Below are 16,258 nucleotides of genomic sequence, written 5' to 3' on the forward strand. Positions count from 1 at the left end.
CAAGCTAGGAGAGGATAGCGAGATATATTCTAAATCTTACGAGAAAAAAAAAAAAAACTGTCAACCCAGAATACTGTACCCTGCAAAGCTCTCATTTGTGAATGAAGGTTAAATAAATAACTTCTATATCCAACAGAAACTGAAAGAATCTGTCACCACCCATCCAGCCCTACAAAAGATGCTTAAGGATGTACTGCACACAGAAACACGGTCATCACCATGAAAGAATGTAAAGAAAGAAAATCCCTCAGTGAAAGATCAAAGGAAATTCAAAGCAAAAAATAAGAATATTTTTGGAAAAATGGCAGGGCCAAGTCATTACTTATCAATAGTCACCTCTCCAGTTAAAAGACAAAGACTAGCTAAATGGATCAAAAAACAAACAAACAAACAAACAAACAATTTGCTGCTTACAAGAAACACATCTCACCAACAAAGATGTGTGCAGACTGAAGTGAAAGGATGGAAAAAGATATTCCATGCCAACAGAAACCAAAAAACAGCCGATAGAGCCATCTTAATATCAGACACAATCGACTTCAACACAAAAACTGTTAAAAGAGATAAAGGGCACTATGTAATGATCAAGGGACCAATTCAACTGGAAGATGAGACTATTATAAACATACATGCACTTAATTACAGGGCACCAGGCTATTTAAATAAACGTTAAGGGAATCTAAAGGGAGACACAGACTCCAATACAATATTGATGGGGGACTTCAATACCCCACTTTCAGCAATGGACAGATCAACCAGACAGAAAATCAGCAAGGAAACAACAGAGTTAATCTATACTGTAGACCAAACGGACCTTACAGATTCCACAGAACTTTCCATCCTACAGTTGCAGAACACACATTCTTCTCAGCAGTGCACGAATCTTTCTCTAGCATTGACCACATGCTAAGCCATAAGGCAAGTCTCAGTAAATTAAAAAAAAATCTATATCATATTATGCATCTTCTTGGACCACAATGGAATGAAGCTGGAAATCAACAACTCAGGAATCCCTAGAGCATATGCAAACACATGGAGACCGAACAACATGATCCTGAATTTCATAGATGAAATCAAAAGAGAAACCAAAAACTTTCTGGAAACAAATGAAGATGACAACACAACACTATCAAAACCTGTGGGATACAGCAAAAACACTGTTAAGAGGAAAGTTTATAGCAATCAGTGCCTACATCAAAAACTTGGGAAGGCACTGCGAAAGAAAGTCAGGAAAGTAAAGAGACAACCGACTGAATGGGAGAAATTATTATTATTATTTTTTTTGGACAGGCAGAGTGGACAGTGAAAGAGAGAGACAGAGAGAAAGGTCTTCCTTTTTCTCCGTTGGTTCACCCCCCAATGGCCGCTGCAGCTGGCGTGCTGCGGCCGGCACACTGTGCTGGTCCGAAGCCAGGAGCCAGGTGCTTCTCCTGGTCTCCCATGCAGGTGCAGGGCCCAAACACTTGGGCCATCCTCCACTGCCCTCCCGGGCCACAGCAGAGAGCTGGCCTGGAAGAGGGACAACCGGGACAGAATCCGGCGCCCCAACAGAGACTAGAACCTGGTGTGCCGGCGCCGCTAGGCGGAGGATTAGCCTATTGAGCTGCAGCACTGGCCAAGGAGAAATTATTTTCAAACTAAGCAACTGATAAAGGATTAATAACCAGAATCTACAAAGATATCAAGAAACTCTACAACAACAAAACAAACAACCCAGTTAAGATGGGCCAAGGACTTAAACAGACATTTTTCAAAAGAGGAAATCCAAACGGCCAACAAACACATGAAAAACTGCTCAGGATCACTAGCTGTCAGGGAAATGCAAATCGAAACCACAGTTTCACCTCACCCCGGTTAGAATGGCTTTCATACAGAAAGCAACAAACAACAAATGCTGGTGAGGATGTAGGGGAAAAGGTACCCTAATCCACTAATGGTGGGAATGTAAACTGCTAAAGCCACTATGGAAGCCAGTATGGAGATAGCTCAGAAATCTGAATATAGACCTATAATACAACCCAGCCATTCTCATCCTGGGAATTTACCCAAAGGAAATGAAAATCAGTAAACTAAAGAATTACCTGTACCTCCATGTGTATTGCAGCTCAATTCACAATAGCTAAGGCATAGAATCAACCTAAATGCCCATCAACTGAAGACTGGATAAAGAAATCCTGGCATACATACAGTATGGAATACCACACAGTGGTAAAAAAAAAAAAAAAAATGAAATCTGGTCATTTGCAACAAAATGGATGAATCCGGAAAACATCATACCTAGTGAAATAAGCCAGTCCCAACTGGACAAATACCATAGGTTCTCCCTGATCTGTGAGAACTAATAGAGCACCTAAAATGAAATCTGTAGAACTGAAACCGACACTTTGAGAAGGGATGACTTCAGCTGCCCTTGTCTTGACAGTCGAGGAACAGTAAAGGTTTTTTTTTCTTTTTTTTCTTCATACTATTTGTTGAACTCATAACACAGAGTTAATCGTATGTGTATAAAGTATACTGAAAATAGATCTCAGTAAGCAATAAGAGTGGGAATAAAAGAGGGAGGAAGAAGTTTGTAACTGTAAAGCTGTATGGTTCTGCATACAGTCCTATGGACTTACTTCTAAGGGGACAGTTTAAAAACTTGTCAGGGGACTCCAAATCTCATTAAGATTAGCGGTAAAAATGCCATTTAAGTGTTAAAGTGAACAGATAGGACTAAGTGTTAAAGTGATCATATAAATCAAGTGCCTGGTAATAATAATAGATATAATTAAAAAGGAGAGAATGTCCCAACATGGGAAGCAGTCCACACAGCAGACTCAGAATGACGACTGCTTTAAGAAATACTCTGACCTCAGAATCAGCCCTTAAGGCTTCCTAGTCGGACTGAGAAGCCCATGAGAGCATTTCAGGCATGGAAAGCCAAGGCACTGAGGCAAAAAATGTTCTACATGAAGATCTCTGTGAGTGAGACTGCAGTGGAAAAAGCAGCCTTCAAAGAAGGTTGTACTTTTCTCTAAAGGGAGTAGAGAACTTGCACTTTGCTACGGCTGTGTTCAAATACTGACGGAGTGTGTGGACTCAGAAGGCTTCCATAGCCCAGGCAGCTCATGTCAAGAGCCTCCGGTGGTCACTGATGTCATACTTAAGAATGTTAATTGTTAAATTAATAAGAGGAGTCACTGTGTACTAATTCCCCGTGCAGGACCTCTGTCCTTAATGAGTTATATTATCAGAGTTAATGTAAAACTTGTTCTCAAACAGTTTGTGTGTGTGTGCAAACTTTTGAAATCTTTACTTAGTACAGACTTGGTCTTAAGTGTACAAAGTTAATTGAAAATGAATCTTAATGGGCCGGCACCATGGCTCACTAGGCTAACCCTCTGCCTGCGGTGCCAGCACCCCGGGTTCAAGTCCCAGTCGGGGTACCGGTTTTGTCTCGGTTGCTCCTCTTCCAGTCTAGCTCTCTGCTGTGGCCCGGGAAGGCAGTGTAGGATGGCCCAAGTGCTTGGACCCTGCACCCGCATGGGAGACCAGGAGGAAGCACCTGGCTCCTGGCTTCGGATCGGCGCAGTGCGCCAGCTGAAGCAGCCATTTGTGGGGTGAACCAACGGAAGGAAGACCTTTCTCTCTGTCTCTCTCTCTCTCACTGTCTAACTCTGCCTGACAAAAAAAAAAAAAAAAAAAAAACCAACAAAAAAACGAATCTTAATAGAGAACGGGAGAGGGAGAAGGAAGTGGGGTAGGAGTGTGGGTGGGAGAGTGGGTCTGGTGGGAAGAATAACTATAAAGCTGTACTTTTGAAATTTGTATTCCTTAAAAAATAAATTAAAAAAATAAAAAATTTTTAAAAAGGCAGATAGAGGCTGGCGCCATGGCTCAATAGGTTAATCCTCCGCCTTGTGGCGCCGGCACACCGGGTTCTAGCCCCGGTCGGGGCACCGGTTCTGTCCCGGTTGCCCCTCTTCCAGGCCAGCTCTCTGCTGTGGCCAGGGAGTGCAGTGGAGGATGGCCCAAGTGCTTGGGCCCTGCACCCCATGGGAGACCAGGAGAAGCACCTGGCTCCTGGCTTCGGATCAGCGCGGTGCGCCGGTTGCAGCGCGCCTACCGTGGCAGCCATTGGAGGGTGAACCAACGGCAAAGGAAGACCTTTCTCTCTGTCTCTCTCACTGTCCACCCTGCCTGTCAAAAAAAAAAAAAAAAAAAGGCAGATAGAGTTCTTCACATTTTCTACTGATTATTCCCTTACTTTAAAGAAAATTATGTTTTTTTAAAAAAAGATTATTTGAAAGGCAAAGTTACAGGGGGAGGGGAGAGAGAGAGAGAGAGAGAAAGAGAGAGAATATGAATGAATGAGGATTTTCATCTGCTGGTTCGGAGCAGCTAGGACTTAAACCAGCACCCACATGGGATACCAGCACTGCAGACAGTGGCTTTACCTGCTATGCCACAGGACTGGCCCCAAATAAAATTACGTTTTAAACTTCAGAAAAAAACTGTTTCACCATCCTTGCTAGGTCGTTTCCTGTTGTGTAAGTGTACCAGGATCTGTTTACCCATCCTGCTGTGAATGGCCGCTGTGGAGGTGTTCAGTGGGGGTGATTCCACTAAGTGCAGCTGTGAGCATCCCTGTTCCTGTCTTACGGTACAGATGTGCCCCCATCCCTCCGGTATGGCTGGGAATGGTACCACTGGGGTTTAAGGTAGTCTAAAGGTCAACACTGCCAGAACAAATGTTTCAAAGTGGCTCTAGCAATAGATGCTCCTATTAACAATGTCACGTTCTCTCCTACCTTGGCACTTGTTCCGGTGTTTGCTTCTCCACACCTGGGGAAGACCTGAGCAGCCCAAGACGCTTCCCTAGGCCCTTGGGTGTTCATTTTGAGACGACTGATGAGGCTAAGTGTCTCTTCATAGTTATTAGCCACAGCTGCTCCCACTTGTGGACAACCTCGACCCATCCATCTTTCTATTTGCTTCTTTTCAGTTGGGTTTTATTTTTCTAATTTATTTAGAGTTGTTCCTTATATTCTTGGGATAATCCTCTTTAAGACTTGCATTTAGCCAGTCCCTTATCAATAATTAATTAGTTTCCATGGGGCCTAACATACAGATGCCAGCTCCCCAGCTTGGCTCCTTGAACAGAGTCCCTGCTTTTTCTGCGGTTCCACAGCAACTAGAAAAAGAACTGGAACCTAGCACATGCCCAGAGAATTCTCATTAGTTACTGTCGCTACTTTGTGGCTTTGTGATTTATCTTGTACCTGAGTTTTACTGTTCCAAAAACACCTAGCATGCTGGGATGCATAACACACGCAGTGAATCCACTGTTATCACAGTTAAAAGCCCATTGAAAAGGTGATGGGGAAACTGCCATTTCAAAACTTGCATATCTTAAATACACAGTTTCTTAAAGATTTACTTATTTGAAAGGCAGAGTTACAGAGAGGCAGAATCAGAGAGAGAGAGAGAGAGAGAGAGAGGTCCTCCATCCGCCGGTCCACTCCCCAAATAGCCTCAATGGCCAGAGTTGGGCCAATCGGAAGCCAGGAGCCAAGAGCTTCCTCCGGGTCTCCCACAAGGGTGCAAGGGCCCAAGGGCTTGGGCCATCTTCTTCTTCTTTCCCAGGCCATAGCAGAGAGCTGGATGGGAAGCAGAGCAGCCAGGACACAAATCAGTGTCCATATCGGAAGCCGGCAGTGTGTAGGTGGTAGTTTTACCTGCTACGCCACAGCACCAGCCCCAAGTATACCTATTTATTCCTACAAGCATCACTTCATTCTTCCTTTCAAAATTCACAATGACTCAAGCATCTAACTCTAATGGTCTCTGATATTTGATACTTCAGTCCACTTCTGACTATAAACCGTGAGTTACAATGATAGCAACACCAGAGAAAACGTTGCTCAACAGAACAGATAACAGGAACAGGCTTTATATTACCTTAGATTCTCGGGCTGAGGATTCACCGAGCAAGTTACAAAAAGATATGCTAAAAGACTAGGAAGCAATAAACTTTTTTTTTTCCCATGTCCACAATTTCCTGATATCAAGTGTTGCTGAGCTTGGGGTGTTAATTTGGATGCTGCATATTCTGCAATCCCCAGGTGTTAAAGGCTTGGTCCCAATGTGCTGATACAGGGAGTAGTGGAACCATGAGCAGTGTGATGAAGCAGGAGGTCACCACATCATTGGGGGTGTTCCCCTGGAAGGCAGTTCTCAAAGGAGCCTTAGGCTGGGCTCAGCCCCCGTCTCTGATTTCACAGGAAGAAATAAACTTCACAGCTTTCCACCTGACCTTTGGCAAGTTCTTGCATATGTGGGAAATGCGGGTGGAGAAGGTGTTTGTTGTTTTGTTTTGCTTTGTTTTGTTTTACTGCTGGCCCAAGCAAGGGAGTTAGAGTTAGAAGACATACTTGTTTCCCTTCTGAAGACAGCACCTTTGTCTGCCAGGAATCAAGGTGAAGTTCTGGTCCAGCACCACCTGCAGAGGCTCAGAAGGTAGCCCTAGGTGAGCTGCTACCAAGGATAAATCTTGCCTCAACACCGGGAGTTACAATGTAATCAGAATTTCCGGGCATCTTGCAGCTCATCACATGCCTTCATCCCCTACCAAAAGCAGCTCACGGTTTACCCCCTGAGAGAACTCCTGCAGGCTCTGAAGGGCAAGAGACAATCCAGATCCTTCCCCAAATGATCGTGGAAGCCAGTGGGGGAGACAGCACACAGGGACTTGGTGGAAGGCCCCACAGGAAGCTGTGCATGCATTAGGAAAGGGGTGAGGGCAAGGCTGCCTGGAGGAAGAGGCACTGGCGTGAGAAAGCTGAGCTGACCCATCGGGCAGACGGCACTGCAGGATGTGCAAACCACACATGTGAGAGCCTGGGAGAGAGGAAGGCACAGCAAAGGGACAAGAGGGCAGTGGCAGGCGGGCACTCGCTTCACACCCTGAGGAGTGGACAACGGTCACTTAGCATGGCAGCCAAGGCACCACTGCTAAGATGTGGGATGAGTTGGGACTTGATTCCCAGAGCAATGGGGAGCCACAGAGAGCTTTTAAAGACAGCAGCATGGCCAGGCTTCACCCTGGGAAGATCCTGCTGGCTTCCCACTAGTGCACTGGGTGGGGGCGAGCAGGACTAATGTGGTGGAGATGTTGGTGTGGCCAACAGGAGGAGCCAGGGGAAGGGACGTGAGCAGTGGGGGTGGCGACAGCACGGTGACACGCTGGATGCTGGGCGTGCTCCAAAGGACCAGGGTATCAGGATTCCTGGGAACCTCTGCTCCCCCTAACAGCAACAGTCAAACTTTCCTGGCCTCAACAAGGGTCATCTGTGTGTCCCCAGAGGCAACAGGAGTTTGGTCTCCTCGCCTGGACTCCTGCTGTCTCCAATGCCCAGACGACAGGGGTCCCCTCCCGTCTCACAGTCTCCAGCCCTCAGTTCCTACTACCCCTTGCTGGAAAGCTGGAGCTGCAGAGCCCCTGGCTTCCTGGTGCCCTAGAGGCCGCAGCTCCCCAACATCCTGCTTCCCTCTTCCACCGTCTGCCAGCATAGGCAGAGCCCTCTGCTTCCGGGACCTCAGGGGACGCCCAGAGGAACCAAAGACACAGACAGGACACTCAGCATGGAGACACCGGCACACACCTTTCTGAGCGAGTGGCTCACACAATTTCAAGGGCACACAATACAGATACAGGAGAGACGAAGACAAAGGATTTCCATGTCTCCTTGACAAGCATGCTACATTCACACATGATCCCAAATCCACACAAGGAAAACCCACAGATGGGACCACCAAGTCCTAATCCAATGACTCACAACTAAAGGATCCCAAGAAATGCAGAGTAAAGACACACCAGATTCACTGATGGGCGCAGGAATAGCTCACGCAAGCTGTTAGCTAAGAGGATACGGAGCACAGCAGGAGGCAGAGAGGCCAGAGCTCACGGGAGGCAGCATCTGAGGCCCCAGGAGATGTGTGCAGCCCGGGAGCTCCTGGGTGCCCGCTGGACCAGTGCACCGCCCTGCACAGCCAAAAAGCAGACTGGCCTCCATGGGGGACTTCAGAAAGCTTGCAGGAAATGCACGCTATTAAAAAAAATCCAGATGATTTAAAGCAATATAAGCCCTTCTTTTAATTCCATTTTCCATGAGCTTCTCAAGTACCCCTGCTTGTGTTTTGGAAGGTGGGAGCCACAACTAGGGGAGGTCAGGAGTCCAATTCCAACACGGCAGCCAACGACGGGCCTGAAAGGCCCACCTGCACAGCCCAAGGTGTCCGCCACAGGAAGCCGCTGCACTGCGAGGGAAGACCTCACCTGTTTTTGGAAGAGGGTAACTGATGTTAAACAAATCCTCCAGGAAAGAGAAGATGGGCCCTGTGATGTTCAAGGCGAAGTCCGCGTTTCCGTTTGCAATGGCTTCTTTCCGTGCCCAGATGCGGATCTGAATCCAAACCGAGAGGCAGTAATTAGGAAAAGCAGTGGTGACTCGGCACTCTGCCTGCACCAGCTCCTGCCGGGTCAGAAGCAGCTACCTCAGAAAATGCGGAAATGCACACGTGTGCTGAGCAAACCTAGAAGACCAAGCACTAAGTTACCAAGGGTGACTTCCCCAGAGAGGGTGCGATTTCAGTCTCTGTGAAGGCATCCCTGGAACAGCCCACGCCACCACCTGTCCCCACAGAAAGCACAGAGCCCATGTGAAAGGGCACTTCGGACTCTTCCTTTTCCAGAACATTTTTATATGGATCCAGGGGCCGGCACGGTGGCACAGTGAGTTAAGCCACTACTGGCAAAGTCAGCATCCTGTGTCAGAGGGCTGGTTGCAGTTCCAGCTGCTCTGTTTCTGATTCAGCTCTGCTAATATTCCTGGGAAAGCAGCAGCAGAGGGCCCAAGTATCTGAGTCCCTGCCACCCACATGGGAGACGTTGGTGTTCCGAGCTCCTGGATTCAGCTCCAGCTGTGAGGCCATCTGGGAAGTGAACCAGAGGGTGAAAGATACCTCTCTCTCCCTCTCCCTCTCTAATTATGCCTCTCAAATAAACATAAAAATTGTTTTTTAAAAAAAGCAGAATGGTACATATTTACCAAGTGTGAATCATGAACATTTAAAATGGTTTGATAATCAAAACATCAATTGTCCTGCTGTATTTCCAAAAAATAAGATCAATTCTCCTCACTTAGAAATGAAGTCTTACATTTCTAAAGCCACTGTAGCAAGTAAATTATACTCTGTGTATTCTGTTGCCAAATAACTCCTCCCACTCAGCAGAGAGGGAACCCTGCCTCACTCCGTCAGTTGTACGGAGCCATGCTGCTGTTGGGCACTTGGGAGGTGCCCTGTGTGTTTCTGGTGATTAACAGGCAGCTGTTTAACATCCGCTATTACTGTACTATGGAAGCATTTTATATTCTACAACATACTAAGCAATTTTTAACAGAATGGCCAGTGTTAATGCTGAAAACGTGGATGAAGCTCAAAAACCTTGAAATCAGTCTGAGGTGAGAGAAAACCCGTGTCCCGAGCTGAGGGCTGGTCATTTAAGAAAGAGCTCTTCGTGGTGGGCACTGAAGGTCAGTGGGGCAGAACGCCACCTGGGACAACCACATTCCAAATACAAGTGCCTAGTTTGAGTGCTGGCCACTCTGCTTCCAATCTACTTCCTGCCACTGTGCCTAGGAGGCAGCAGATGACGGCCCAAGTACTCGGGTTCCTAACATCCATGTGGGAGATCCGGATGGAGTTCCAGGCTCCTGTTACGGGCATCTGGGTCATGAGCCAGCATTTGGAGGCACTCTCCCTCCTGGCTGCCCCTCCTGCCCTCTTTATGTCTCTGTCAGTCCTTTCAAATGGATGAAAATAAATCAACATGTAACCGCTGGAGAAGCACTGAGGAACGAGGCGAGGCAGCAGCACAGTGCTGACAGGCCTGCGCTCCGGGGACCCAGCCACAGAAAATCTGTCTCGAATTACGTGCATTTGGAATTACACGACGGCTCAGGAATGTTCTCCCTGCACAAAGTGCAACCACCTGTTTCTGAGGCTCCTGCCAGGACCTCACCACTGCTCTCAGTCTCCCCCACTGCTGCTGGGGTTCATTACCCTGGGCAGGAGAGGCCCGGCGCTTGGCCCCACCCCTTCACCCAACTCCTCCCCGCCCCCTGCCTGCGCCCCAGGTTGCTGCCTGCTCCGTAGAAGCCACATTGCAAGCAGAACTGAAGTCCTCCCTGCCCGCGGTGGAGACGAGGTACGCTTAAAAACAATCCCGATGAACATCTGTACATTACTTTCTCATAGACAAGGCTCCTCCCATAAATGCCCACTGCGGAAGCCAAAAGTGAGGCCAGTGATGGGATTTCAGGCTGGGTGGCCAGCAAGGAAGCAGGCCAATGAGGACCACTCTGGAGATGCGGCCGTGAAGTTCACGTGCCTTCGTCCCTTCCAGGCCTGGCAGGTGCTCAGAAGCCGCCTGGGGGAGTGGGCGAGAAGGCTGGCCTTCCCGGGAGTCCCTCCACAGAGCCTCGTGTCCCCTGCAGCAAGGATGCCTTACAAGCTTTCCAAAGCCTTGGGAGAGAAGGGAATGCCAGGAAGCCAGGCAAGAGTCCTGCCGGCAGAGAGACCACGAACAACCCACGACCAGCGCAGCTCCCCTCCCCAGAGCCCGTCCTCACCTCCTTCCCCCTTTCGGTGCGGCTGACGAAGTCCAAGTCGCAGACAGCAAAGGCCACCACGTAGGTGGGCATGCGGGGTGTGGTGTGAAAGGTGGTGGCCGTCCACCTGCTGCCGTTCACGTCTTCCCTTTCCGACCGACCTGGAGTAGTCATTTTAGAGCAGAGCACTGAGAACCTAAACCTCCCTTCCAAAGTCATTTCTCAACCCGCTTGTCGCCAAGATACTCCCTGCCAACACTCCCCTAAGACACAAGAAACGACCCGAAGATCTGGGGGTAGCATCTTGGGCCTCAGTCTCCATCCCAAGTGACACATACAGGCTCAACTGAGGGCCACACCCAAGAGAGCTCAAGTTAGGCGCCCAGCCTGCCTCCTCTCTTCCACTCACTTCAGCTGTCCCCTGGTCCCACTCATTTCTCTCAACGCTCAGCACAGAGTTACTGGGCTCTCAGGGGGTCCCCAGGGGTGCAGAGGTCTCCATAGAAGCCAGCTGGGCCTCTGAAGGGAAACCTCAGGCCTCAAGGCCCATGAGGGCCCGACAGTGGACAGGACAGAGGCTGGTATCAAGAGGGATAGGGCGGACCGCCCACGTGTGGCACAGGTGCAGTCTCTTCTCAGCTCCCCCGATGGCTGCCCTGGCAGAGTGGCAGGTCCAGCATTAGTTCTCCTGGGTCTTTACGGAGACAAAACAGAGACCTTTCTGTGAAACAGGCAGATTGTTAAAAGATGGAAACGCACTCAAATTTTTTTAAAAACGCACACGAGCCAAATAAAACCCATCTGTGGTTCAGCTCTGACCAAGGCCACCAGCCTGTTGTCACTGGGGGTCAGAGGAGGAAGCCAGTGCATAGGAACGATGCCAGGGCAGGGTGAACCTGCAGAAGGTTCAAGGAGGACTGCACAGAGCAGGACGGGGTCCCGGGCTTCTCGGACAAAACGAAGCAAGTGCTGACGCCGTGTGGAACTGCCCTCGGGGTCGGCGCAGTCACCGCTGGGAGCTACCACGCGGAGGTGCTACTCACTCAGCACCGGCATGTTGGAGAGGGCCACGTAAACCGGGTGATGAACAAGTGTGACGTTGAAGGTGGCCTTCAGAGCCGGCTCGTCAAAGCACGGGAAGACGCTCCTGGCAAACGTCGGCTCCATCTGCGAGGCTATCAGGGCCCTGAAACACAGTTTTGCGGGGAAAAAATGCATTTATTTTTACTGCAGATCAGTGGGAGCAGAAACGACACGAGGAGGCAAAGGCTGTAACCCAGCCTGGTACGTGCGGGGAGCCGGGCACTTTGCCCAGCTGCGGCACTCACGCCCCAGTTACAACCACACTGGGCATTCTCCTGAGACCCGGAACATGAAGGAACTCTTTAATTTCAAACCGCAGAGTAATATTTACTTCATTACATCATCAACCTTAAAGCCTTTCACAAACGAAGCAGTGACAACTACAGCGAGCTCGCCTGCCTCGCCAGGCTGCAGGAGCGGGCCTCTCCTGACCTGGGTGGCTGGCGCAGCCTGTGTGAGCTCGGCCGGGGCTCTCCCATTTCTCACGAAGCTCCTCTTCCCGCTGGCGGAGACTTAGAGGAAATCTTACTTTGAACACTGCTGGGGTGAGTCATGTGAGCGCACGACAAGGCAACCAAACAACTCTGCAGTTTTATGGGCAGACTGCATGCATCCCTGGCGCTCCCTCCCTGTGCTCAGAAGGGGCGGAGAGCAACCTCATCCTGCAGCGCACTGGGGACCGCCAGTGGGGAGCCGGGGGCAGGGGTGCCTGAGCCAACCAGACATCAGGCTCACCCTCTGCAAACACACCCAGGTCTGCTGGGGCCAGGGGTCGTAGCCCACAGCTTCCTCCTCAGGATACAGCTGCCACCGTATCACCCCACAGGAGCGGCCTGGGATGCCAGCGTCTTCCGAGGACAAGCGTGGATGCTTTTCCAGCGAAGGTCCTGAGACTTCATGACTCAATACATACATCATGGCTGCCTTCTTTTTTTTTTTTTTTTTTAAAGATTTATCTACTTGAAAAGCAGAGTTTTATATATATATATATATATATATATATATATATATATATATATATAGAGAGAGAGAGAGAGAGAGAGAGAGAGAGAGAGAGAAATCTTCCATATACTGGTTCACTCCCCAAATGGCTGCAATGGCCGGAGCTGGGCTAGACCGAAGCCAGGAGCTGGGAGCTTCTTCCAGGTCTGTCACATGGGTGCAGGGGTCAAAGCCCCTCCACTGACTTTGCAGGTGCATTAGCAGGGAGCTGGATCAGAAGTGGAGCAGCTGAGAATGGAACCAGCACCTGTATGGGGTGCTGGCATCGCAGTGATGGTGGCTTCACGCACTACACCATAGCACCGGCCACCAAGGCCCGATTCTTACATAAATAAAAGGTGACTTCAGCACAGCTATCTCGAGAGCGTGGGTGCCTCCCATTTCCCCCTCTCGGAATCCTTCCCCACCAGGATAAGGCTCCCACTCACATAGAGCTCCAAACGGACTCAGGACACACAGGGCAGGGCCCTCAAAACCCTTCCCTGTTGGCCATTTGGGGGTCCAGAAGCCCACCGTGACAAAGTGTCTTTCCGAGCAAGCCTGTTCTGTCCTGCCCAGTCCCCACCCCCCACCTTCCTTACAGCTTTGCTTGCAGGGGCAGGACAGCAGCCACGGGCTCAGACACCAGCCCCCCAGCTCCGTGTACCTTCTGCTCATGCATGCACCTGCAACACCAGCTGATGCCTCCTGCCTTTGTAAGAGAAACTACGGGAAGAAAAGCACGGGAAGAGCATCCTGGCTGCCCTGAGCAGCCAAGATCAGGGTCTCAAGGAGTTGCGAGATGGGGAGTGGGGGGAAGCAAGCAGCTCTCCTGAGCAGAGAACACAGGCGCTTCAGTCCCATGAGGCAGTGAGGCGACGGTGCAGGAGTCAGCGCACAGGCAAACCAGACACGGGGCCCTGCAACTCCCCGGCTCGGGCCCACAGAAGTGAACTAAAACCACTTCCCACCCTGTGTTTCACAAACCAAAGGCCAGGAAAAACCCTGCAGCACAAGGTCCTTTTGGTTCTCAGTCTGCAGACAGAGCGGGACAGCAGCACCTGTGATCCGCAGGCGCCGAGGCCAGGACCGTGGGGGCCCTTGGGTGGCTTTCCTTCCCCTTTCCTCTCTGCAGTAGACTCACGCAAGGACACCGTGACCTCAGAAAAGAGACGGCTCCTTTCTCTCCTGCCTCCAAGCCTCGCTGAAATGTGCTATTACAGTGGCCAGAGTGGTCAGCTGGATGGGTCTAAGCGGGGGAGAGTGTGTGCACTGGGCTGCCCTCCTGTCTGGCCTGAGGACCAAGGCCCCCACTTGCTGGGTGGTCCACACCCTGTGATGCCCCTGAGGCTTCAATCTACCAGCATTTGAAAAAACACCCACTACCTGCACTCGGAACACTACTGCACCCCAAACTTCTGTGAGCTCTGCAAGCCTGCAGCTCTAGTTACCAAGTTCTGAGGAACTCAGCTGGTCAAGGCTCAAATAAAAGTCTTGGAGGAATTGCTGCCCCACCCCAATTTCTAACACAAAACTAATTCAGAAATCAAAGTTTTTAGCAGAGCCAGATGTTACACCACTGGACTGTGGTGCAGGGATCGGCCGGTCAGCCACGTTTGTTGGTTACTTGTGTAATCAGATCTGGAAAGGCAACAGAACATGGTAGAAGTAAAATCCCAAGAAAAGGTGCCAAACTGTGTCCTGCAGATAGACTGGGGCCCCTCTAGCTACTCAGCTAACCCAGAAGCACCCAGAGCGTGGCGCAGGGAGTGGAGATCTGAGGTTTGACCTCCCAGCAAACAGACAGCAACAAGGCAAAAGGACAGCAGAGGCTGCGAGCAGCTCGACCTGGAGAAAGCGGAAGCCAACAGGCGGGGATGCGAAGGTGACAGCAGAGCTGAGCTGACTGGGAGGCAGAGCCAGAAGAGCACAGCTGCCTTGGAACCCTGGTCAGTCCCAGGCAAGGGACGAGCGGGTGCTCCCTGGAAGAGCCGAGCCCTGGGACGGAGCGAGCCAGCATGGGGGCTGCCTTGGGTCCTGCCAGCACAGCCACCTGCAGCAGGCTGGAGGAGCTCGGAGCTGCACTACTCCCCGTCCGGGAACTGAGGAAGGAGGCACAGCGACCAGCACAACAGGACTCTGGGGGCCGAGGGAACTGCAGGGGTGGGCGGAGTCCAGAGGGTGCTACACACCACCCTGCTGGGCCCTCTGGGGTAGAAACAATGCTGTAAGGAGGGCAGGGAGGACGAGAAATGGAAATGTCCCCCCATCACCCAGCCCACGGCAGCCTCCGCCCTGAGCCTGCCTCAGAGTGGGAAGGGGAGGACAGAGGGGCGAGGGACAGCTCACGGTGAGCTAAGCTGCAGTGCCGAGTGTGCGCAGGTCCACATTTCCCAACTTCTGCAACTACCTGGAGGTGTGACAGGCGCGGGGACTGCAGCTGTGAGAGCAGAGGACGGGCTGTCAGGGCCTTCGTGCAGGAGCAGGGGTGAGGAGCCCTTGGTCCACGTTGTGGAGGGGAAGTGGGAAACACAGTTGCATGTTCAGTGGAATTATGGGTACTTATTTTGTACTTCTGCAAAATGCCAGCTACTCCTGTTCTCAAGATACACAGGCTCTCCAATCACTGAGCACGACCACCTGCCAGGAGCATCGCTCAGCCCCATAAGATATGTGGGTCACCTCCACGGAGCACTGCAGCTCTCTCCCCGGGCCACCAGCATCACCATGCGCCTGGCCTTGCGTAGAGACTCCCAAGTTCCTTCCTAACATTGTTCAACTCCTCCCTGTTTGCCACACCCACAGCACCCTGCCAGACTCCCAGCAGGGCGGTGACTGCAAGGAGGGCTTTCCCCTGCTCTGCTCACTGCCTGCCCCTGCACCCACCCACCGCTGTCACCATGCTGCTCCCCCCAGAGAGCCGAACTTCAGCCAACTAGCTCACTCCCTCTCTGGATCTTCCCAAGTTTGTTTCTCCCAGTGTCTCCCAGTTCTTCCTTACTTTTCTAGAGAGTCAGTATCAGAGAAGCTGCGAGCATGCCTTCAGGGCCTCTGTGAACCAGAGAAGGATTACACATCTTCTCCCGCTGGATTTCAAAGATACAAGACTCACATTTATGACACGGGAAAGTAACACCCTGGGACTTCACGCAACTGACGGACACCTGGCAAGCGGCAAGGCTGGTGCCAGAATCAGCCCCGGCTCCTAGGCCTGGGTCCTCTAGAGGTCGTTACACTGTCCACTCCGAGGTATATAATGTAATAAACATGAAAAGCAAGTAAGATGGATGAAGACGGCTGAAGACTACCGTCACACTCAGCAGCACTCAGTGCAGAGAGGAAGGGACCGTCACTTTCCATCAGGAGGGCGGAGTGAGCCTTCTGCTGCAAACAACTTAGCAGTCTGAACTGCAAGGAACACCTGTGTCAGACATCACATCACAGGGAGCACTGTGACCCCAAAGAAAAACCAGCAGGGTGAAATTCAACATCATCTGTCCTCCTGCCTGGAACAGATTTTCTAAACCGCACAACAGGGC

General features: G+C 50.7%; 1 protein-coding gene across 1 annotated transcript in view; it reads right to left on the reverse strand.

Annotated features, from left to right (window-relative positions):
* Positions 1-16,258, reverse strand: part of LVRN (laeverin) — a 73,765-nt gene that overhangs the window by 41,635 nt on the left and 15,872 nt on the right. Inside the window, exons 2-4 of the mRNA XM_062189821.1 lie at positions 11,699-11,841; positions 10,677-10,816; positions 8,321-8,447 (exon numbers count right to left, since the gene is read on the reverse strand). Of these exons, the coding sequence (XP_062045805.1) occupies positions 8,321-8,447; positions 10,677-10,816; positions 11,699-11,841 (410 nt within the window). The remainder of the gene's footprint in view (positions 1-8,320; positions 8,448-10,676; positions 10,817-11,698; positions 11,842-16,258) is intronic.

This window comes from Lepus europaeus, chromosome 4, assembly GCF_033115175.1.
Source record: "Lepus europaeus isolate LE1 chromosome 4, mLepTim1.pri, whole genome shotgun sequence".
Taxonomy (NCBI): Eukaryota; Metazoa; Chordata; class Mammalia; order Lagomorpha; family Leporidae; genus Lepus; species Lepus europaeus.